General features: G+C 35.7%; 1 protein-coding gene and 1 long non-coding RNA gene across 3 annotated transcripts in view; one reads left to right on the top strand and one right to left on the bottom strand.

Moving 5' to 3' along the window:
- Positions 1-1893: 1893 nt before the first annotated feature.
- Positions 1894-25887, bottom strand: LOC148113072 (uncharacterized). Of its 2 annotated transcripts, none has more exons than XR_015728592.1 (3): positions 25759-25887; positions 8911-8983; positions 1894-1981 (listed from the first exon to the last, which is right to left on the bottom strand). It is a non-coding gene; the product is annotated as an uncharacterized LOC148113072 (long non-coding RNA). The 2 variants fall into 2 exon arrangements; XR_015728593.1 differs by lacking the exon at positions 25759-25887 and adding an exon at positions 19091-19161.
- Positions 19055-26033, top strand: part of LOC117678308 (carboxypeptidase B-like) — a 30365-nt gene continuing 23386 nt past the window's right edge. The window contains exons 1-3 of the mRNA XM_034439276.3: positions 19055-19872; positions 19955-20110; positions 20204-20279. Coding sequence (XP_034295167.1) covers positions 20040-20110; positions 20204-20279 — 147 coding nt within the window. The 5' untranslated portion in view covers positions 19055-19872; positions 19955-20039. The remainder of the gene's footprint in view (positions 19873-19954; positions 20111-20203; positions 20280-26033) is intronic.

Here is a 26033-nt window from a genome sequence, read left to right as displayed (position 1 = left end):
AGCTTTGAAAACCTCCAGGTAATTTCTGTCAATGCTGCAAGGACCACAACTTTCTAGTTGTTTATTAACAACAATGAGAAGTTTTGCATAATTTGTTGCAGTGAAGATCATGTGTAGAAGATTGAAAAGGCCAAATACCCAGTTTTTGAGTGAACACAACTCCACAAGCAGACAGCTGGCTTCATTGCATAACTATGATACAGCTCAAATAACTGTCATGAGATTGTCCCCACAAGATGTAATACCTAAGGTGGTCATTAAAACCAATGGGGGATTTGTTATTCAAGATAATAGGACATAGATGGCAGATGTAATCTGACAGATCCATTCCTGCCTACAGTATCATGTTCCTCTATGAACAAGCACAACAAAAATAGCAAGATTTTAATACCAGCATTTTAAGCTCTTTGATAAAGGGTTGCCACCTCCTAGAAATGAACAGCTGCAAGAAGAGAATGGTCATGCTATATCCCCACGGAACTGATCTGGAGGAAATTATGGATTTTGAGCATTTCATTTTCTTTGTGCAATGGTGATGGACAAATGTATATGACAACCATAATGACACAAATATGAGGTAATGAACTGAAGTACATATTCAAAGAAATATAGATGATATAGATATAGATATCTAGGACAACACAAATTTGTGAAAGGCACCTTATTAATATGGAAGCAAGAATGTGCATGTGCAGTATACAAAGTTCAGAGTATAAAAGATCTCTCTCCTCATCAATTTTTATTGTTATTGTGTTAAAAAAAACTTTAATGTTTCATTCAGAATGGGAAGTAAGCAAAATTAAGGGTATACTTTATCATGTTAAAACAGCAAAAAATGAGAGCAACAGCAGTCATTTAAATGAGAGAAAGCAATAGAAGTACAAATCAAAATCCAAGTAACATTAATATTCAGCCACTATCCACAGTTTCAGGATAATTACACTATTCAACCTGGTAATCTAATATGGACCTTTCTCTCTTTCTGTTTGAATTTAAGTCAGCAGAGTTTCACTTCCCAGAAAAAATATATTTAGCCTGTAAGTCTGCAATCCTATATAGATTAATGAATAAACACTTATAAGATTTCACTGTAAATAGCAAGAATTAGTAATCTTCAGAAAAGAAATACAAGAAATTTTGGAAAGTTGATGACATCTTAACATTTCATTTAATATTTTTTCTCAAATGAAATTCTCCTCTACCCTGCTTTTCATCATAGACATATGGTAGCACTGCTCTATTAAATTAGCATTTAATATAATTATTTTGCTGTCTGTGGAACTTCTTAACATCCATTTTTCTGAACATTGTTTAATTGCTTCATTACTTAGTTTTTTAAAAAAGCAATCAACCTGCACCTATTCTCTTTTTTTGCTATTTTTTTCTTTAATGAAAAAAATTATCTTATACATTATAAGGATAATCTTATAGTTTCATCTTAAATAAATGAATGCAGGAAAGGTCCCACTGAATGAAGCAGGACTGGCTTCCGAGCCACTATTCTTAAAAATAGGACTCTTGCCCTTTAAGGCCAAATAAAAACTATCATCAAGAAAAAAACAATGTTCAGCAAAGAGAAGAAAACCAGATGCTCTCATTAAGAACACAGGATTCAAACACTTGCATGTTTGCTGGTCTCTGGTATCACATCTGTTGTATTTGTATTCATATAAAAGCTTATTTTTATATTCAATAACCCAAGGTCTACTTTACACATTCACTAACACAGCCCCATTGAATTGGGGTTTGAACATGGGCAGGCTACATCAGAGTCTGGCTAGCTATATTGATTCATTTATCTAGATATATGCACTACCTTTCAAAATTGCAAGATCACATGTAGCCTTACTTTCTCAAGACTTTCTTTTATTATATGATTTAAAACTTGAGAAAACAGACATGACGACTCAAGTGTAGAAAGGTCAAAGCTGAGTGGTAAGCCCATAAATTGTTCGGAGGAGCCCCGATTCAGTCTTCATCTCTAAGAAAGAAAGATAAAGGTCTTGTTTCAAATTCCTCTCATTAACTTATGAGAAATGGTATCAGTATCTAAATACTGAGCTAAGTAAACCAAGGGTTTCATCAGTTTAGGATTTCTCCCTGTATTCAAAGTACAGCACCATAGCTTTTATCCTGATTTGCTCTTGTGCTTTTCAGGAAAAATGTCAAGTTTTAAGATAGCATTTTCTAATTCCACTAGTATGATAATACAATCAAATATCATGTATATTAATTAAAAATATGAACACCCAATTTCACAACCAAACAAGGCCCTGGATGCTGTTGTAAAAATAAAAGCAAATATGTTCTTTTTCAGTTCTTAGTTCCTTCAATAATCTGTGACCTGAGGGGCATAATTTTGCCAAGATAAATTGTTAGCTGCTTCTCTGATTTCTTGTATCTGTATTCTTACGTCAGCATTGACCATATTTAGTCACCATATTTTCGCCAGCTTCTCATTCCTTTGTATCATATGTCCAAAATATTAAATTTTTGCTTCATTTTAATGTTTCAGCCAAGCAACTTGCTTTCACTTCATTTATTATTGAATGCTTTTTTATTCCTTTTTTAACATTTTTATATCATAATTCCAATGCATTCATTTTTCATTATTTCACCATAATATGTATAATATGTTATAATTGTGAAAACCACAATCGTGATAAAACATACCTTCACTTTCAGCAATGTCTGCACTTTAACATTTTGCCTAAACGTGTCAAACTAGTTATCTTTATTTTTCTGGATAAAGTCACAATTCTGTGAATTTCTGAGCCAAAGAAGATAGTCTTCAACTGCATATCTATCTATTTATATTAGATTGGTGTTTACTGCTGACATATTTTTTTTAATAATTATCGACCAACGTATCAGCTTTAGCATTATCTTTGTTTCACTTTGATCAATAAATTCCTTAATATTTCTCACTTCAAGTCCTCAAAAACCTATCATTTAATTCTGACACTATTAAAAATTAACGAAATTGCAATAATCTACATAATTTAGTTTATAACAATAATTAATAGCTGATTTCCAATTTAAAAAGGAAAAAAACAGGCATACCTTCCTTTTAACAAAAATTATTTTAATTGCTTATGCAAAACCAAAAGAAAACTTTGAGGGAGGGAGAACTTGGAGGAGAAAAAAAAAAGAAAATTACTCTAAAATACTGTTTGCATATATATATATATATATATATATATATATATATATATATATATATATATATATATATACTTTTTCTTTTTCGTAGGCTTTTATGTGCATATTCTTTCTAGCCAGGTTTTACCTACGTAAGCTAAGATGGGCAGTAGAACATCTTAGCTTACGTAGGTAAAACCTGGCTAGAAAGAATATGCATATATATATATATATATATATATATATATATATATATACACACACACACACACACACACACACACACATACATACATATATATAAAAGAGGAAGGAAACTGAAAATGTCAACATATGTTGAATTCCAGTTAGTATTTTTTTTTTTTTGATGAAATACTGTTTTGTTTAATGCAAACTGGACGATTTCTTACTTTACTGGACTACATGAAGTTCTGTGAAGAAACCCTGCCAAGAAGAGTTCCCACAATGCATTTCCAAACATTTTCTTGTAAAAAGAACAGAAAGAAGCCTTTTCCCATATTACTGTTCTGAGTAAAGATTTCCCTGTTTGGAATCCCAGGAAAAAGGAACTGTAATAAGTAGGTCAGAGACCACTAATGTTTATTTCTTATTTCAGAAAAAAGATGGACTTTCATTGCCAAAAATCAGCTATGAGGGGGATGGGGGGAGGGCAGAAGGGAAATATGTATTTAGCAAGATTACTCCCTATAGATTTAAGTACAAATTGGAACATTTTAACTGCCAGTTAAATTATCTGTGCTATGCTTTTTTTTTTTTTTCCTTTTTAAAGTCAAGAATGTGGCATTTGGTAAACAAGTTATTCAGTATATGATTAGGCAGAAGAGAGGAAGTCAGTCCCTGGAGATATGAAGAAAGGTTATGGCTCTATCGGGTCAACTGAATATTGCTTTGAGTTTATAGAAGCAAGAGGAAATATTTAATTACAAAGACACAGCTGGGTATTACAGTCCCATTGAGGTGAACCATGAAATAAACAAATCTGCAACCAATAAAACAAATAACTCTGCAACATTCATATTTGTTTCTCCACATCTTGCGTATGTCAGGGTTGGTATGGATTTTCAATAGTGGTTTACTCAACTTCACTATGGATAACACCCCTATTGAATCTGGTTCTGTCTGTAGAAAAGGGAATGTTATACAACTGATATCCCAGCTGAATGCCTGATTGCTGGATAGCATGGTTTAGATGAGGGGTCTGCAACCTTAAACACTCAAAGAGCCATTTGGACCCATTTCCCACAGAAAAGAAAACACTGGGAGCCACAAAACCCTTCCCGTGCCTGACTATTTCTTGAGTGGCCACAAAACTAGCATATGTAGTTGAATTAAATGTTCTGTTTTCTTCTGAAACTTTTCTTTTCTTGGATTTATCCATGATTGGCCTACCGGGGGTTGAAAAGCTCAATAAATCGGGTGCCAGTGGGTGTTGCACATTGGCGGTTGTGATGCATATTTTGAGTGACAGGGAGCCACAGCAGAGGGGTGAAAGAGCATGCATTTCCATAGCATGCATTATTTTATTGCTCTATCAGTGATTTCACCACTGATTAATATACTAATATTACCACTATATTACTGTAGTAGTAATATCTTATTATATTATATGAGATTGTGTTTGGAATATTATATATAGTTCAGTGCCATATCCCAGCAAGGATGTTATGCTGTAAAAGCTATAAAAAGTATGTTTGTGGGGGAGTTTTGTTGGGAATTAAGGTAGGCAAGTGGAAACATGATAGAGCAATAAAATAATGCATGCTATGGAAACTATGAATAGGGAGTTTATTTCTTCTCACACATTGCTGCAACTGAAACGTGATGGGGAAAAATATGGTTGATAATACAAAATTATTATTTTCACATAGTTAAAGTACAGAATATGATGCCATTAGATAATAACGGCCAATAACTGTCAACTGAGATAACAATGAGATTGGACAAATTCACAGAGGATTTGACCACTAATATTGATCAGTTTAAAGGCAGTTGACCCCAGCCTTTATAGCATGCAGAGGTTTAACTCAGTACCAAGTTTCCTCAAATTGGTACCTTCTAAACCAGGGGTCAGCAACCTGCAGCTCTGGACCCACATGTGGCTCTTTCACCCTCTGCTGTGGTTCGCTGTCACTCAAAATATGCATCACAACCGCCAATGTGCAACACCCACTGGCACACGATTTATTGAGCTTTTCAACCCCTGGTAGGCCAACCATGGATAAATCCAAGAAAAGAAAAGTTTCAGAAAAAAAAGTTTCAACTACATATGCTAGTTTTGTGACCGCTCAAGAAATAGTCAGGCACGGGAAGGGTTTTGTGGCTCCCAGTGTTTTCTTTTCTGTGGTAAATGGGCCCAAATGGCTCTTTGAGTGTTTAAGGTTGCAGACCCCTGTTCTAGTCCAATCCCCTGCTCAAACAAACCATTTCAGACAAGTGGTTGTCTAGTCTCTTCTTAAAAACCTCCAGTGATGGAGCAACCACAACTTCTGAATGGGAGCCATTCCACTGGTTAATTGTTCTCTCTGTTAGGAAATTTCTCCTTAGTTCTAGGTTGATCAGCCACTGCCTGATCAAACCTCCTTTTGCCTTTAATATGCATTTGACAATCACATTTAATAGGGTGATCCTTTGAGCACATTTCCATGTCCACCATCTTGACTTTATTGTCTACTTAGCAGGTGCCACTGGTTTTTGTTTATTTTTTTAAAAGAGTTTTGAACCTATATTTTATTTCATTTCATTTCATTTCATTCATCAGAGGCAGGAACACAACACTGAAGATCTTTCTTCAGGCTTGCCTTCTATGGATGATGAGGTCTGATTCATTTTGATGAGTCTTTAAGCCTCTTCACAAACAGTACCAATTGTCTTTTTACTTGCCTTTAAAAAGGAATTCTCTGATCAAGAGCCTGCAGTGCTGGCTGACCCTTTGCTCAAGCTAGTTTGAACACTGCCTCCTGCAAAAGGTCACCTATCACATGTTAAAACTATCCGGAGTTGAAGGTACTTCTCTTGCAATTAATGTTATCATGCCGCCAGATCACAAACAACAGACAGTGAAGAGGCCTTTTCTAATTTACATCATCTGTGAAGGCCAGCTAGCACGGAAAACAAAACAGAGTTGTAAATTATGGTGGAAACTAGGTGGAGAAATTTCAACTCAGGACAAAATGAGTCATCTTCTGTTTCTGTCCTCTTCAAGGAGATTTTATAAGCCTAGTTCTGAAAAATGTGGAAAGCTTATTGATGCAAGTTCAGGAAAATGTATGAACACTGCAATCTTATACTAATTTTATACAATATAAACAAAATTTTACAAGCAGCAGGCAAAAGTGCAGTTGTTAGCAAGTAATTTGGGTCAATAATTCCAGCTTGCTTTTATTTATTTATTTATTTATTTATTTATTTATTTATTTATTTATTTATTTATTTGATTTTTATACCGCCCCCTCTCCCGAAGGACTCGGGGCGGTGAACAGCCAAAGTTAAAAACATACAATATAAACAATTAAAATACGTTTAAAACAGAATTAAATCTAAAATGGCTCCCCAATTTAAAATGCCTTACCCATACCCCTATAAAAAGACGAATTTAAAATTTAAAAATTTAAAATTTCCACATTTAAAAAGGGGGAAGATTTAGGCCAGGCCAGCTTGACAAAATAGAAAAGTCTTAAGCACGCGGCGGAAGGTGCACAGATCCGGGATCCTACGTATCTCCGGGGGGAGCTCGTTCCAAATCGTAGGTGCCCCCACAGAGAAGGCTCTCCCCCTAGGGGCCGACAGCCGACATTGTTTGGCCGACGGCACCCGGAGGAGCCCCTCTCTATGGGAGCGTACTGGCCGGTGGGAGGCTATTGGTGGTAGCAGGCGGTCCCGTAAATAACCAGGTCCAAAGCCTTAACTGATAAGGCTTTGCATACAGTTCATAAGATCAGTTTAAAGGGCAATTTCATAGTCAATTTTCTAACAATCAATTTTCTGATAAACAAAGGCCAATATCTGCCTAATTGCCATATGCTGAAATTTAATTAGGAAACAGTCAATCACAAATCTCATATTTGTATCTATATTTATATATAAATGTCTACAAGAGCTGCAAAGCAGCCTTGATTTAAAAAATAACATAGGCAAAATAAAGAGGGAATTCAAACTCCAAGTCAGAGTCCTAAGGACATGACCAAATGTTCACTTGTACTGTAAACCTAACACAATGTTGTTGAATTCCCTCCAGTTCTGAAAGAATTTCTTCTTAATGCACAATGATCTGACATAGAAAAGACTAACTTGTTTCAACATGCCCTGGGAGTCAAAATCCTGAAAACCAGTCAAACCAGGATTGAAAAATAGGAAACATAAAGTAGCCAACCATATGTTACCCTAGTATATTATCCAAACTTAAACTCATTTTTTTGCAAATGTGGAATAGGATACGAGTTTTCTTGCTTGTTGGCCACTGTGACAAAACAAAATGCTAGTCTAAACTAGTCCTTTGCCTGATCCAGAAGGGCTATTCTTAACATTTATTTAAAATAAACCAAGAAGTATATGAGACTTATTCTTGGATACCTGGACACCTACAATTAGAGCCCTAGCAGCCTTACTAAAATCAGCCCAGAAAGCAGATTTTTAAAAAACAATTCCATAGATAAGGACAGAATTAACAGTGCTGTAAATATATGTTGTGTATATAGGTCCTTTATCTTCCCAAAAGACTAAAGATTATTATTACTGATAGGGTAATAAACAGCCAGATGTTAGTTTTAATGGTATTTTGCACAGCATTACTCCTTCAAGAAAAAGCTTATTTTTATTTGGAGATAATTTCAAATTTCCCCACCCCACCAATATCCTGACGAAAATGTTTGATATCTCCCTTCCCTCCTACTGTAATCCCTGGTGATTTCTTATAACGTATTTGGTGTTTATTACAGTTTCTTTAGGATTTCCAAAGAGACACAAGGGAAGCCAATTTGTTTCCTGGAAGCTCTGGAATTGTTTTCATACAATTTATTAAATTTTTAAAAGTATTACACATAACATTTTCACTTTTACTACTTCCAGGCCTCCACAGACCCAATAAAAAAGCAAGAGATGCTACTCTTTCTCATCAGGTGAAGTCCATACTACTTATTACTTAATCTGTTGCCTCTTAGACTTCAACTGAAGGCTATGGCATCAGATACTCAACATTTTTCTGTGCGAGATCCACAGAAGTAGTAGTTGATAGTTTAAGAAAATGTAGCAATGCCACTAAGATTTTACTCTGCAAGAAACTGATATAAACTCATATAACCATGTGAAATTGTTACAATTATGTGTTTGCATGCTTGTGGAATCTATCTGATGAGGTAATGAGCTTTAAACAATGATAGGGAAGAAAGAATTGACTGCAAACCCTTCTGCATGGATCATAATAATAAAGCCTACCCAGAGCATACATAAATCTGTAGTAATTTGATAGGTATGGGAGTGCATGCTGGATTGGCTCTATACTTTTTAGGCAGTAGAATTCCCATTACCCGTGGATAGCCCACTTAATCCATGATCAGTTTGGTCCTTAGGCTGAAAAGTGGGAATTCTCAAATGTTTCATCTCTCATGTCTTCTGATTTTATTTAAAATGCAGCTGGGAGTTTTCTAGATTACCAATTGCAGACTTCATGATGGCAGGAGCATGGACTATTCCTAAATTCATGATTTAGGATTTATACAGCTCATGTAAAATTGACAACCAATAAGCACTTGCCTTTGTTGCCTGCAGCTGAGCTCAGAGAACAGGCAGTTCATCAGAGTAAGTCCCTTTCTTCCTTTCTTCCTTTCTGCCATCATAAAAATAGTGAAAGTTAATTGGTAGCATTTCTGTCACAAAATCTCTTTCCATTCTGTGGTACTTAGGCTGATATGAAGGTTAATTTTTAATCAGCTACATACACCATACAGCATCACTAAAGGGGAGATTGGATAAGCTAATAATATATTTCAATGAGTTCCACAGGCTACCTCTTGAAAAAAAATGTGCAGTGGCAATTCCTGCTTAAACACCCAATGCCCTTATTGTTATGTAGACATCAACTGAGACATTGATGATTTGGTAATTTCTGTGATGGTAAGAATTTCATTACAATATTGTGTGTTTGTGCAAAGCTCACCTTGTCTCATTATTGGAACTGCACATTCACCTTTAAGAGTTCAAACTAACCTTGTGTTAGATGCATCTCTATGAGTAGTATTTTTAATAATAGAGTTATTCTGGCCTTCTCAAACGCTGGCTAGGGATTGTTGGAGTTGAAATACATCTGGATGAAACTAGTTTAGGAAAATGGCTTTAGTGAACTCGGAAATACCAAAGTTCATATTGCTTAAATAGTTTCTAGAATAATCAGGATTTAGACAATATAGCAAAATCCTATGTCCCTTACACAGTCATGAGGAAGAATTTCATTCTATCTTCAAAATCTTAAAACATAATTATTACAAAAAGTAAATGGTTGTGTTTCCACATTTATGAAACCACTATATGGCTTTTGTCTGGCTTTAGCTTAAAAGGTCATGTGATTTATTCTGGGATTTACCCATTGTGTTAAATTATGAATTAATTATCCATGGTTTATTAAATAAACCATCATTTGCTAAACTCAATCCTAAACTCACCACAACCATATTGAGTTTAGCAAATGGTGGCTTATTTAATAAACTATGAATAACTAATTCATATTTTAACACAATAGGTAAATCCCAGAATATCTTTACCAATGAAATGTAGAAATGTGGAATGTAACTACTACTAGGATCCTGTAAGTTATACAAAGCATCAAAGCCAATATTCCTCAGAGATGATAGACACGTCCCATTTTCTTTGATTAATAAAATATTTGCAAAATAATGTGGGCTAGTTTTTGTTTATATGGTTTATGCACAATTCTTTGAAGATAAAGTTGTAATAGCAATTGCATAATTCTGTTAACTCCAGCTCTCAGCAATTCTCTACTTAGCATATTAGTCCTGAAAATATTATAATGTCCTTATTTGGGCAGGCATTTGACGACAGGTTAATTTTATTGCAGAATGTTTTTTTAAACATGTTTTCAATACTTTGTTGATATTAGTTTGTGGGGGGGATGTTCAAATACAGTATACATATATAGAGGACTGATCTGCTAGGATTGGGCAAGTTTCAAAAAAACACCCCATCCCTAATAAATCATAAAATAAGTGAAGTATCTGAAGTGTGAGCAAAATGCTAATGTGTAATCTTAATATAGGAAGTATTAAAAAGAAAGGAGTCCTTACAGCCTGGTGCAATCAGAAGAAAGCAGACACAATGGCACCAATGGCCATAAGGGTATTCTTAGTACAGATTGCCATACTGATACACAATGAGTCAGAGAGGAGAAAGTACCTCAGTGAAGTTACTAAAATAGGCCATCTTGGTCTCCAAACTCTGAGGTTAGAAAGATAAAGTGTCCTTTGAGCTGAATTGAAAGGAGATTCTATTAATAATACAAAAGTAGAGAGGTCTCCCCTAAGCAACGTGCAAGCCTCTTCAAAGAACTCTCAGAGGCCTCTGGAGTACATTCAAGAGCAATGCTGTAAAAGAAAAATAAACTGCTGTTTCTTATCTTATCAGTGATGAGTTTTGACAATTCAACACTGAAAATCTCTCCCTCACCAAACGCAAAACAGCAGGTTATGCCACAGGTCAAGGTTTTGTACTTGTAGTGAAGTGTTTTCCTACACCCTCTGAAAACTGAAAGGTACCTCTCCCTTCTTTTTTCTTTCTGATATGGAATTAGAAACATGATACTCTACTATCTGAAAAGAGTTTATCTACGGAATATGTGATGGCAATTGGCAAATAATTCTCAGGGCAAGTAATTCTGTTCCACCTGCATTTTGATGGTTGAATAACCCAACTCTATAGAAAACCTCCAGACTTTCAACAGAAACAGCGCAGTAAAAAAAAACTCACACCATAGAGAAAGAAAAGAAGGAAGAAATAGTAGAATGGAGAATTATGTGAGGATGTGGAACTGTAAAACTCCTGTGAGGAAAGCAGATGATTACCTCAAAGCCAAGAATCCTGTTCTAGGATAATAATCCCCTCTACAAAGACATCCCTATTTTGAGGGCTTTCATGGCCAGACTCAAGATTTGAAAAAACAAAAGTTAATCCATCAACATTTAGACTTGAAAGGTTATTACCATCAGCATATAGCATGATCCGTATTGAAAATCTCTACTGAATGATAGAAAGTATTTTTAAATTTATAAATAGTTTAGTATACCTTTTTAAAAGAATATAAGTAGAACCAGTTGGAAATTTAACTTTGTGAAAGTTAAAATGTTATCATGTTTTCCCAATTAAATATGATTTTATAACCTGTCACATCATTACTTAAGTTTTGCTCTGAACTGGTTATATACTATCAAGTTAAAGTTGAGTCTTAGTGACCACATAGATTTTCTTCACTCTGCGAACTAAACAGCTACAAACATCATTATTACTCTTCATAGATAAGCTTTTCTAGCCCTTGTTTCTTTGATCTTTTTAAACTTTACAGTATCTTTTAGCAAAACAATGACCAGAACTACACTTTTTCCTGACTTGTATTTCTTCCTTGAGTATGTTTGTATTAGAGAGAGACAGTGAAGCAAATTAAGATTTATTTGCCTCTTTGTTGACTTTCTTTCTTAATTGCAACATTAGTGATAACATACATTTCACAAATGAAATATACATCTCCCAGGATAATGTGACAGGATCCAATCTGGGTCGGTCACCAGGACCAGAGGTTTAGTCTTCTGAGTGTTCGGACTCATACTGGAGCCCATATTCAAGGAACTTCTCTCTAGCAGAATGTGTGCTGTGGGCTATTCTATGTGTTGTTACTACACATGGAACAGCCCAAAGCACATATTCCAATAGATGTTCCCTGCGGATCTTCCTCTTATCCTTACTACTTTCTATAGAAGGACAATTGAAAGTATCCTGTTGTATTGTATTACTGTTTGGTTCAGAAATATTACTGCTTCAGACAGGAAGACTGTGCTTAGAGTGGTGAGGACAGCAGAAAAATTAATGGAAGTTCATTTCCTTCTATCCAGGACATAGCATATAAGTGCTGTTTGAGCTGGGTCCATACTACTGTCAGTACAGTAGTACACATTACACATTGTAATTACACATCATCTCCAGGACGGTTTTCATTGCTTCCTTCTGGGAGGAAACTTCGTAGTATCCAAAGCAGAATAACTAGATTCTGTAACAGCTTTGTTCCATATAGTATCAGCCTTATCAACTCACAAGGGTTATTCAAGATGGACTGTGATTAATATAAGTTTTGGTGTCATTTTTTATAACTTGGCATTTCTGGTGTTCCTCCTGTTATTATATTATTATTGTTATCCTTGGGATGATGACATTGTTCAGCGAGTAGCATTCTTTCCTTCGAGAGCAGTTCATCAGAATTTCATTTTAATGTCTGCCATTGTATATACAGGTAAATGACAATAAAGGTTATCTTATCTATCTTATCTTAACATCAATACATAGCAACTAAAAGGACATTATACATCTTACTCATTGCTCAAAATTGAACTATTTACAAAATATTTTGTTTATTCTCATATTTTTATGCCTCTGGTGAAAAACAAAACTGGCTATATAGCTAACTTTAAAAGCCGCTACAAAAATATATGCCACCAAATAAAGACTGAATGCACCAATTACCACATCAAACAAGAAGAAAACCTTCTGCGCACAAAATCCAACCGCACCTTCTATAATTTTGTAAACAACAAACTTAAAGACTTGAGATCCATCCCACCCCTAAAAGGACCTAACGGTAAAGAATGCAATGATGATGAAGCAGATTTGTTTCCAACATGTACCACTTGAAGATGCCACATATTAACAATGACAATTCCTTAGCATTATATTTATATTGTTCAGAAATCATGCTTCCATATTTTAACTGAGAAGTTAACTGAGGTCAGTTGCCATAGATATAACTAAAGCTTAGTTTTAGACCAAGGTTTTCTATGCAAGCTAGGATTTCTAATCTTGAGATCCCACATCCCATTAGCTAAGAAGGATATGCAATATACTGAAAAGCACTCAGGGAGCTGGAAATATAACTGTGCTTGTTAACCTTTATTTTCATAGCACTACTATTGACAATATGGTTGCTGATTCCACTATCTGTACACTGTGGTTATTTATTTTGCAACAGACTTTCTTCTGATGACTGCTGATTGAAAAGCCAAAATTTGTGAGGTTATGAGTTGTACTAACAAAAACCAATACAGCCCCTTGATCTTCAGATATCTTGTACTATAAGCCTAAACTAGAATAAGATTGATGGAAGACTGCTGAAGCACAATATGTTAAGAAAGGCTTTTTCTAAGCAAAAACAAAACCATTTTCTAAAGTATGTCAACAGATCAAACATATCTCTGTAACTACTCTTAGTGGAATGTATACTGCTTTCGTGTTTATGATCTCAAATGTATGTCTATTTGAGATAACAAACCCAAAATTTAAATTCTACATAATTTTTATAAACACTGGAAAGTAATAACTATAGCATCCCTCACTAAAACTTCAATGAACATTAACAGAATTTATAAGTAATTATATGCATCAGCAGTAAAGCCATATGTAGCAGATAATATTTCTAAGTAACCATAAACAACAGTGAGTTGAAAACATTTGGGCAGCCTTGGGGATTTGTGAGTAAACTAGAACTGAGTCAGTTTTTATAATCTGTGGTTTGATATTTCCTGGAGGGAAGGTGAAGAAATCATCTTCAATGATTTAGAATAGGGAGAAATTTCTCTAACATTTCCAGTAAGGTAGGATTGCTGCTTACTTTAATCAGTCTTGCAAGTGATCTTTTTAAAAAAGCCATGAAAAAAGAAATATTGACCTCTTGATTAAGTGCCCTCCACCAGTTACTGTAACACAAGCCTCCCTCCAGAGCATGTTTTCCACCGTATCTCATTGTTTCTTAAGCATTCCAGAAATATCCAGTGCTTTTCCAAAGTTTTCTGCAGCTGTCCACCATGGACTTCTTTGGGAAGAATGCAACATCATTTCACATGAAATGTGATTGGCATGAAGCAGTGTGAGCATCTCCAACTACAATTCTGGGAAGTTTCAAGTGATACATTAGTTAATATTGTTATACTCCACCCAAAAAACTTCAAAACATGGAGGAAGCTTCAGATGCAGTGAGTAGTTAATGTTGGAGCAAGAGAATTAAATTAGCTTCTATTACTTATATGGCAGTTCTTCAGCTAATTCTGATAGCTATTGTTTGAGAAGACCCTAACCCACAGTCTGGAGGCTATAAGGATCTGGATACGGAAAAACAGATTTAGAGTGAATCCCAAAAAGATGAAACAGTTGTGAATTTAAAAGCCATGTATGTTTAGAGATAGTCCAGTTTTAATTCTGGCAATACTGCATCTTCACTGGAGGTTTTTGAGAAGAGATTGGACAGCCATTTGTCCAGAATACTATCTGAGCAGGAATTGGACCAAAAGACATCCAATGTCTCTTCCAACCCTGTTATTCTGATATTTTATTATTCTGATGTCATTCTGCTATTTTGTTAGGACACATACCACGCCTAGGAAGGATTTTATTTTCTATATACCAAAGCCACATTCTAAAAATGTGAAAAGACAGATATAAAAAGTATACTGGCTACTGATTAAAATTAACTGCCCAGAGTTACTTTGGGGTAAGATGGGTGGTCAGTAAATTGAATTATAAATAATAAAATAAAACTTTGCATTATGGTACACCATTTATATAACAGAATAAATTGTCTACGTGTACTCTTTCTCACAACCTTGAGAAATACATAAGTATACATGCACACATCCTCTTTCTTCCTATAAAACCATTTAAAAGAATAACACCTGATAGATTTGATAAGAGGATTTGTTTATTTTTGGAATTTATGTGATAATTGAACTGCAAAAGGAAGAGAAGTGGAAGAGAAAATAAATCTGGGTGGATCTGAAGCAAAGACTAGAGAAGGAAAAAAATGAGAAGCCCTGTGTTGTGGACTGCCAGCGGCTTGTGCAGCTGGTAGCTGATTCTGACAGCGAGGAGGCCTGGGTGGTGATTCGCCAGCAGCCTGTGCAGCTGGCACCCAAGTCAGACAATGAAGAGGCTGGAGAAGATTTGGTGCCAGAGGCAGGGATTCAGCCAGGGCCTTCAGAACCTCCAGAAGCTCCCATAAGTGAAGAGGAAGAAAAGGAGGAGCCTCTTCTCAATGCACGTGTGCACAGAGCTGTCAAAAGGCAGGAATGACTCTTCAGGAGGAGGTCTCTTCAAGAGTAAGGCTTGGGGCTATCGACCACTCCCCTAGCCTATTTAAGGAATGACGATGACTGAGGCAAATTGCAGAAAACAACTTCGTTCATATTCCTTCACATATTGATTCCAGAAAATGTCTGATCGGCTCTTGTCAATTTTCCTGCAAATTGCTTCTGGGCATTCTGCCAACCACAGTAAGCTTACGGTTACCTGAAAGACTGTGCCTCAGAATTGAGTTATTATTCCTTGGACTCTTGTCGGCTGTTAATGAAGTTAAATTAACAGCCTTTGTTCAGAAAAGACTGATTTAAACTGTTCTTGTGTTTGAACAACTACTAAGAAAGCTCATTAGTAGTTCTTAATTAGTAAACTAAGGTTTGTACGGACTTTGTGTGTGCTGCGTTCTTTGTGTTCTGTAGCTGGGGCAGAACACCCTGTGCAGATATTTTAAAAGGGCAAAATCCACAAAGCAAGCAAAAGGATGTGCCCTACCCTTTTAAGTTGCACCCGTAACTCATCTTTAAACCCATCCATGCTTTCAGTAGTGATACCTACAGTCAGTTCTACATCGACCCTTTCTCTCTCCTCCTCATTCAACAGCATTGTTCATTCTCAATGAATTCAGATGGACCCCACTCCTTTTTTTCATTGTGGGCAAGGGAAATGCCAAACTTTTCAATTGAATAAAAGCGGTACATAGAAGCAATAATGTATGCAGTCTTGATTGGGAGTTTATCTATAGGCTGGCAATTATTGAACAGATATATGGCCCTTCCAAGGGATGCGGTGGTTCAGTGGCTAAGACACTGACCTTGTGGATTGAAGGTTGGCAGTTCAGTTCAAATCCCTAGTGCCGCATAATGGGGTGAGCTCCCGTTACTTGTCCCAGCTTCTGCCAAACTAGCAGTTCAAAAGCACGTAAAAAATGCAAGTAGAAAAAATAGGGACCACCTTTGGTGGGAAGGTAACAGCGTTCCATGCACCTTTGGTGTTTAGTCATACCGGCCACATGACCACGGAGACGTCTTCAGACAGCACTGTCTCTTCGGCTTTGAAACAGAAATGAGCACTGCCCCCTAGAGTCGGGAAAGGCTAGCACATATGTGCAAGGGGAACCTTTGCCTTTACCTATGGCCCTTCTAAATTTTTGTTGGTCCGTTACCAATGCTGTTTGGAACATTTTTTATTATACTCATGGGGGAACTAAAAATCCATTTAGAACTATTTTCTGAGATGATCTGACAAATAGCCATATATCTTAAAATGAACAATGGCATCCCATGTCAGGAAGTGTTTCTAATCTTATCTTTGATGACATATAGTGTGGACACTTCATAGCTACCAGAGCTAGTGATGTGTTAGGTTGTGTTTCTTTTTTCCAAAAATGGTCTCCAGCTGCTTATAAAGCACAAAGAAGTCCCTAAAATTGAATTCAAATACAGGAAATCCTGACAGTCTTACATTTCTGAGTCTCTTGTTGTTGCTCAACAGGGAACAACATCTACAATTTGTTTGATTTCATCATTTCATCATTTCAATGATTTCATCATTTATTTATTTTAAGTTCTGGGCTCTTGATCATTCTGCATTGTTGTCTCTTTACTGTTTTTATCAGTCTGAAAGAATTGTATTAAATGATAAGAATTGTATTATTTTTCACATTAAAAGTTTTTAAGTCTCTGGAATACCACACTGGCAGTTTACCATAGTTCATAGAATCTCCAGGTTTTTTTGGTCAGACTCCGGGAAAGAGATAGCTGACAAACTGCCTGCTAGCCTGTAAAATTAGGACATTTTAGAATAGAATAGAATAGAATAGAATAGAATAGAATAGAATAGAATAGAATAGAATAGAATAGAATAGAATAGAATAGAACAGAACAGAACAGAACAGAACAGAACAGAATTTTTTATTGGCCAAGTGTGATTGGACACACAAGGAATTTGTCTTGGTGCATACGCTCTCAGTGTACATAAAAGAAAAGATACATTCATCAAGAATCATAAGGTACAACGCTTAATGGTAATTGTACGGGACAAATGATACAAGCAACAAAATTACAGTCATACAGTCATAAGTGCAAGGAGATGGGTAGTGGAAACGATAAGAAGATTAATAGTAGTGCAAACTTAGTAAATAGTTTAACAGTGTTGAGGGAATTATTTGTAAATTTTAATTGTAAATTAATATTTATTTTGGGAATAAATGTTTAATTAAATAATTTAAATACAAATCTAACTTACATTGGCATCTCAATAAGTATTAATACTAAAAATTATTGTAAAACTTTAAAGCACTGAAGAAATTTCTGATTTGCATGTCTTCTGAAACAACAACAGGGGGCACTGCTAATACCTCTTGGGATAAGATATTACTATCCTTCTGAGGTTGGTAAAATGAGGACCCAGATTGTTGGGGGCAATATGCTGACTCTGTAAACTGCTTAGAGAGAGTTGTAAAGCACTGTGAAGCAGTATATAAGTCTAAGTGCTATCGCTATTGCTACATAGGGATGATGATATGCTTAAAAATCTTTGCCCCTTTATCAATCTCTGGAATGCATGCAATGAGACAGATTATCAGCATTAACTTGAAATCAATAAACCAGATAGGTTGATGGTACCTAAAGGAAGCAGTCCTAATAAGATCTAGGTGCCAAGCAACAAACACATTTTAGACCCTAAATAACACTCAGAAGTCTACTGGATGCAGTGCAACACCAGCAGAACTGATGTTATGTGCCACTGATAACTCTTACCCATCAGCATGTATGTATGTTGTATGTTTGTTTATTTGTTTGCTTTACATCAACTGTAATTTTTAAAGTCTCATGCAGGACATATTGCGGTAGTTTCTATAATAGAGTTGATAAGGTGCAAGTAATTATTGTCACAGCTTCCTGCTCCCAAAAGTGGTACAATTGGGAATAAACTGTAGCTGAGCAAAGAGACCCCCTAGCCACACCCTTCACCTGGCTATTGAGTAATAGCAATAGCTCTGAATCTAGGTGTACTCCCAAATTGCAGACTCATTCTTTCAGGGCAAGTATCTCCCCAACCAGAACTAACATTGGAGCACGCAGATTGCAAAATGGTTTCAGGACAAAATGCATCTCCACCTTTCTGAGATTCAGTCTCAGTTTCTTTCCCTTCATGAGTCCTTTACAGTTTCTAGTCCCTGGTTCAAGACTTCTCCAGGTTGCTCCCAGTGGATGATATACAATTGAATATCATCAGTATATTGCTAATGCTTCATCCGAAACTTGTACATAACCATTTCCAGGTAGACATTTAAAATCATGGGAGCAATGATCCCTGTAGCATTTCACAAGTGAATATTCACCTGTATGACCCCTCTTACCACATTGTAATTCACTGACACCTTGCATTGAGAACACTGTTTCTTAATTCATTTGGAGCCACCTACAGGAGACAAGGGTCTTCTCACCTTACAAAGATTATCAATGGTATGAAATTCAAGAACAGTAATTTGATTAAACATAGATTTGGATTACCAGCTAATTACTTACAGGTTGAAAGTATTCTAAAACCTGCATGTAGTTTTAGAATACTTTAGAATAGAATAACAACTCACCTGTATGAGTTGCTACATGTTTGCCTTGACTTCCACAAATTCCCCAAGCCTTCTCACCTTCTTTAGTTTCCCCAGATCTTGAAGGTTGAAGTCTTCCACCTCTTAAAACCAGAGAAGCTCCACCATTAGCCCTGAGGTAAAGTTTAGGAGCTTACGAAAATACCTGCTGTACAGGAAGTTGTGCAGTACACTGTCAGGTTCCCTAGGATGTATTTAATACTCAGCATCACAAGTGTGATGATTTATGTGTGTGAATGTATCCATTGTGATTTGTAAACTATAAATTATGATATATATGTGAACCAAGTCAGTTGTGAGTTCAAGAAAATATAATTAAGCAAACTATGGCTTAGTACCGTATGTGCTTCCAAGATGTGTGTTTTTCTTGAGGAAGGTTAATTAAAATAAATCCATTTAGATTTTATATAGATTTATATTTTCAAAAGGGAGGGGAATAATCCACTTTAATAACTGTGAGAACAAGATTACAACTAATAAAATGTAATCCACTGGGATCCATGCTTATTCTCTCATGTAAACTGGGCAAACTCCTTTTCTTAGCCAGTTTTTTTCCTTTCCACTCCCTCTTCTCCCTCAGTCTGTCTGCTGAAGAAATCCTGAGATCTTTAAATTTATGTATAATTTTCATTAGCTCAAAAGTTCCCTGCTTAAATGTTTCATTTTCATTTAGAGCTATGTGGTTTCCTTTATTTTATTTTATTTTTGTATGAAAATAACTCTCTAATCTCTTCCATGTGAGATTTTCTTGTCTATTCCCACAGGTGAGCCTTATCTTAAGAAATAGTCTATCAAACAAAACAAGGTCAGGAAATTAATCAATGGAAAATAATTTGGTTTTCACAGTTGGGTTTGAGAAAGATAAGAGACGTGGTGTTATAAAAGCAAGCAAAACTCCACTGCCACCTCACCATTTCACAGGAGAAGCAAGATGTGGCATTTACTGCTTCTCATAGGTGCCTTTTCAGTTTTTGCTGAAGCAACAGTTCACAGATTTGATCGATAAGTAAGAACACAAAATAATATTTCAGAACATTTCAGAACAGCACAACGGCTTTTCTGTTTTAAGTAATGTCTTTCTGCTCTTTTCTTTAGGGAAAAGGTTTACCGTGTTACACCCCGCAATGAAGATGAAGTACATGCTCTCAATTACTTAGCCAATATTATGCAGGTAAATTCCAATATGGAGTATGGTGGAGAAAATATGCTTTTAAAAATGTTCATTTTATAACATGTCATACTAATAAATGATGAGGTGACCCATTCATTGTTCTCACACTAAAGATGGCTAAACTAGGAAAGGCGGCACATACTGACTTCTAGAACTTTAAGCAATAGAACATAGTGGTATTGTCAAATTTGTGGGAGCCTTGGACAAGCTGTTCTTTGAGAGATTCCCGAGCTCTACAATCCCATATGGTCTCTTCCTTTTGGTTTAACAGTGATTAGAAAGGAACAAGCAGGATCAGTTTTAATTCTCCTAAATTATGTTGTCTTTATATAATACTTTATATAACACAGCTAGGCTGTGGGAAAGGGGAAGGGGAAAAGGGGAAAGGAAAGGATTGAGGTTTTTTCCTTTGTTTGTTTTGGATTTTATCTCTAAAAAGAAAACTGAGCGGAAATTAAGTAATTAACAGATCCCACTTAATTCTTCCCACTTCTTTTTTACTTTTTAAAGAGTTGTAGCAGTTCAACCCCAGTAACGTTTTATTTGCTGTTTGGCATGCTAGCTTGAAACCGCAAAACTTTCAGAGAGATTTGTTTATCCTAATCCTGAAACAAGATCTTTATATTTTACAAAATAGTGAAGAACTTATTATTATGGTCACTGACTATAATTGCAAAGGAGAGGCAAGTAGCTGATCTCTTCTCCTTTCATAAAAAAACAGAATGCACAGTTTGTTTAAAATACCTGTAACCACCGTTAGCCCTATGGAGCTCAAGAGCAATATCAGTATTGTTTGGAGCTTCTCAACATATCCAAGAAAATTATCAAAGAAAATTCATAGAATCATAAACTAACCTTGCAATCCTATACTCAATTAGGTATAATTCCACTGTAACCAGTGACGTTTACAGGTAATCCTTGATTTACAACCATTCATTTAGTAACATTCAAAGTTACAACAGCACTGAGAAACGTGATTTATGATCATTTTTCACATTTGCAACCATTGCAGCATTTCATGATCAAAATTCAGACACTTGGTAACTAACATGTATTTACTACCATTGCAGTGACCTGGGGTCATGTGATCATCTTTAGCAATTCTGGTGAGCAATGGGGTAACCAGATTCACTTAACAACCATGTCACAACTGTGGTGATTCACTTAACAACTGTAGCAAGAAAAGTCATAATAAAATGGGGCAAAAATCATTTAACTGTCTTCCTTAGCAACACATTCTTCTTTTACAGTCATTTCCTTCCCTGTAATTTCCCCTTAGCGTTATACCTTATATACAAGTGGGATTTTATGTTTACCCAGGCTGGCCTTTAATTTATTTCCATATATAGCTCTGTAAAGCATCATGTATTCTCACGGTGCTAAATGAACAATCTTTAAACCAATGAAAAATATTCTATCAAAAGGGATTAGACACAAAATCTGCCTGTATATTCCTTTTTATTACTTTAAATTTTTAAATAAAAATAATCTCTGTCTAAAAAAATATGATAGGCTGTACAAAGAAAATATGCCATCATGGGAAGAACTTCTGTTCTGAGTGGCTCTCTTAAAGGGTTGCTTGCTGAAGTTTCAACTTATTATCAGCTTCTCCTGCTTGTTTTTTTCCCACGAATGTTCAGTGAACCTCTTGTACATTCCAAATTTGTGTTTTCTGACCTTGATGTAACCAGATTATGGCATGAGAAAGAACCATCAGGGATAGCAGTTCTGTTTTCAGTATTTATGCTTAGGTTTGATGTTGAGAAATAGCTGTAAAGGAAAGGAAGGGACATTCTAATCTTTATGAGACATGGCACTTAGCAATGATATCTGGATGTCAGAAGGGCTTTTCATTGATCACAGGACATTGTGGGACTCTCGCATATCTAGCTCCATTCTACATTATAGTTAGAAAACTCTTAAATTATGCTTTTCACATCTCTGAAGTTTCAGGCATTTGCACTATTATGTTGTAAATATGTTGATAATCAAACTGTATGCGGTGTTTGATAGCCATCTGATGAGAGAACAGGAGAGATTGATAGAAATCATAATGACCCAGTTGCTAAGTAGTTACTATGGTCCATAGGCCTCACAATTATAAGGACTCACTTCAAAAAAGAATATTTGGCAAGCTATAAATTATAGGCATCTTATCTCTGGTCCAAGAAGTAATGGAACTGACATACCGGAGTAGGATCAGTGTGCTTCTAGTGGTTAAATCTTTTATCAGAAAAATTGCTATAATTAGAGAACCATCTCAGGTGGGAAACAGCATTGGAATAATCACTATTTACATTACCTATAATTTGTTTACATTTAAGTTCCCAATAATTTTGAAGGAGGCTACATCAGTTATCATTCATACTGTATATCGGAATCTAGTCTAAGCAAAATGAACAACACAGATTTTAATAACCTTAAATAAATAGTTTGGAATTGGTACTCTAAATAAAATTACTGAATCAATGTTTTGTAAAGATACTACATCAATCTGCTTTAGAAAATGAGGGATATTGAGATGGGATTGGAGAATTATTTCTGGGGCTTTTTTCCCCCCTTTTTCCTTTCCTTTTCTATGACCACTGATTTCCTAGTATGGAAATGAGAAATTGGCTAACATTCAAAGCACTTAATCAAAGGATAAAAAAAGGGGAAAAGAAAGAGATGGTTTCACATCCAGAAACTTTAAAAAGTCAGGCTTTTAAAATCAATAGCTGACAGGTACTCGCCCAGAATCCAAAATGCTTCCTCCAACTCATTTTTGAAGCATGCGTAACCCTACTAAATATTTCCAAATATTTCTGCATTAACAATTCATAAAATTTTGCTTAGCCATAAATACTGGCATATGCACATCGATTTCTTACCTATACTTTTGACCATTAGATAATAGTTTTTAAAATAAAGGATTTAGTACTATATATGCTTTCTTGGGAATAAAATGCCATTTCAGTACATCATTTCCAAGTAAACATTTAGAAGTAAGCTATTCTTTCTTCTTCCCAGACCATAATGAAAAACTATAGTGAATTAGGTCTCATGTTTTACTGTTTTACTGAATCTGACTTTCAAAGCCTATCCAATGTTTTGTTTTGCTTTGCTTTGCTTTTATAAATTCTGGATAAACAAATTTTACCTTGGATTAGTCCTGTGACTGAATTGCACCAAAAGTTCATAATAAAAAAGCACCCATTTAAGGAATGGTATGATACAATCATGTAAGTGAAGTAAAAATAAAAATTAAATATATAAAGTGAAGCCACAACAAAAGCAAGGATGGAGTAGTGGTTATTTTTAATTATTATCTCAGGCAATCATATATGATCTAAGAAGAAAAGTCATATTTGTCACAGCATATTTAGATAACAGCTGACCTTGTTTATGGATTACAGTGCCAGAAGTAATAATATTTGTTCACTGCTTAGATACCAGGCACCTTTCAGAAATGCTTTAGTCACAAGAAGTCTCTAAAGAACCGTTCAGTACATCCAAATGAAAAGTGGTTATAAACCTCTAATTTAAAAGAATATATATATATGCCACAATAAGGCAATACATTTACACATTTTTTGTTAATTTATTTCTCAGTGCTAAAACCACCTCTGCAGGTTAGTTCTTATTGGAAGGCATTTTAAAGATCTTGTGGATTCCAGTTATCCTGAGACTTTAATGTACAGACATACTTTTCAACAAATATAGAAATGGTGCTTTTAATGGACAAAATAATGATTTCAATTTATTCCAGTTAGGATATTTATAGGACTGTATTATCTCATGTTGACAGTTCTCCTATATGCCCCAGTATGCAAATTGGGTTTGATTGGAAAAGAGGAAACTCCTTGAATACAACCATAACAACATTATAGAATTATACATATTACCTAGGAAGAATTGGTAGAAAAGCAGAAATGAGAGCTGATAAACCTGAAACATATTAAGGAGAACTAATAGCAATAGCACTTAGACTTATATATCTCTTCATAGTGCTTCTAAAGTCCTCTCTAAGCAGTTTACAGAATCAGCATATTGCCCCCAACAATCTGGGTCCTCATTTTACCCACCTCAGAAGGATGGAAGGCTGAGCCAACCTTGAGCTGGTGAGATTTGAACTGCTGAACTGCAGCTAGCAGCCAGCTGAAGTATCCTACAGTACTGCACTCTAACCACTGAGCCACCTCGGCTCTTAATACAAGTTTAGTGCAGTAGCTGGATTAGAATTTTGGCAATTATGGCTGCAAAATTCTGGAATTAAAGTACAGACATCTTAAAGTTGTCAAGATTGAGAAACACTGGTCCAGTGAGTGAGACACTGAACTAGGACAAGAAAAACCTAGAGTCCACTCTATCCACACTCATGCAAGCTTGCAGATGATTTTGTACAAGTCATCCCAGCTTAACTCTCAAAATTATTGTTATTGGGCTAAGGAAGGAGTGCTACATTCAATAAGATTATGCATGCTTTGTAAATGATTTGTATGAAGTGCTTCAGTTCTGAGAAATATCAATCTTCTAAACTAGATTAAGACATCCGAAAAAAGACCTAGAAAAGCACTATGAGAAGCCACCTTCACATTGTTGCTAAAATAACTATATGGGCTATCCATGAGATCAACTTAGAGAACACTTTTCTATCATTACTAAAAATTTATTGGGCATTTTTGTGCAAATAATCTTACAATGCAATTTACACGTGTTGATTCTCCTATTCTATAAAGATCCTTGCACTGTCATTTTTCTTTTTGAAAAATTAAAGTGGTATCTTTGCAATTTACACGTGTTGATTCTCCTATTCTATAAAGATCCTTGCACTGTCATTTTTTTTTTTTTTTGAAAAATTAAAGTGGTATCTTTGGCTATCTTCACAACATAATGACCATGTAATTTCCCAGGTAACTAACTGACTTACTATCATATGCAGTAGTGGGTTTCAATTTCATTTGCTACCGGTTTGCTCATGGGCACGTGCACACGGGCATGAGACGCTTCTGCGCATGCGCAGAAATGTCCAGTGGGTGGGCGGAGCCTCCTGCCACCGCCACTATTGGTTCGCCCAATCCAGGGCAAACCAGTAGCAACCCACCACTGGTCATATGTCAGCAACATACAATCACTAATGTCATCTTTCCAGACACTGCAAAAGTTCAAAAGTTTGCAGTGATCCAATTAGGGTCAGTGCCATTCAAATAGTGTTAGGAAATCTTTATTCTTACCCAGCCTTGCCCTTTTCTGTGCTGTGGCCATTTCTAGATACTGTATCACCATCTCATCCACTGCCAGGATCACTTGCAGATGTAATCTCTTGTGCCATTTCACAGAAATCAACTCACCAGGAGCCAATATCTACTGAATGCAGGACTTATTTACTATTCAATGACGTAGTCCATAAATTATTTTTCAGGCTTTTCCATGAGTCTGAATAAAATTTGGGTTCTTTAAATAAAAAGGAGGTGATTCACTTGCAGAAAGTGAAACTTACCTTCCTACCATCTGAAAGGAGATATAGAAGCATAGCCAGCTGCACAAACAAGCTGAAGAATAGTTTTTGGGCTGTCAGACTTCCGAATGTGAAATAACATCATAGCTACGTAGTACAATGGACTTGCAGGGCCAGTGCAATGTGTAACATGTTCACACTGGTGTAATAGGACTGGATGTTTTTAATATGATTTATAGGGTTAGGGATTTTCTGTTTCCACTGTGAGTTGCATTGTGTTGGCGGGGTGCACTGAGGGAGCTCCACCAATCTCATTG

The sequence above is a fragment of the Pantherophis guttatus genome, chromosome 6 (genome assembly GCF_059756535.1).
Source record: "Pantherophis guttatus breed Tessera chromosome 6, ASM5975653v1, whole genome shotgun sequence".
Lineage (NCBI taxonomy): Eukaryota > Metazoa > Chordata > Lepidosauria > Squamata > Colubridae > Pantherophis > Pantherophis guttatus.
Note: the sequence above shows the minus strand (reverse complement) of the source record. Positions and strands in the feature narration are given on the sequence as shown.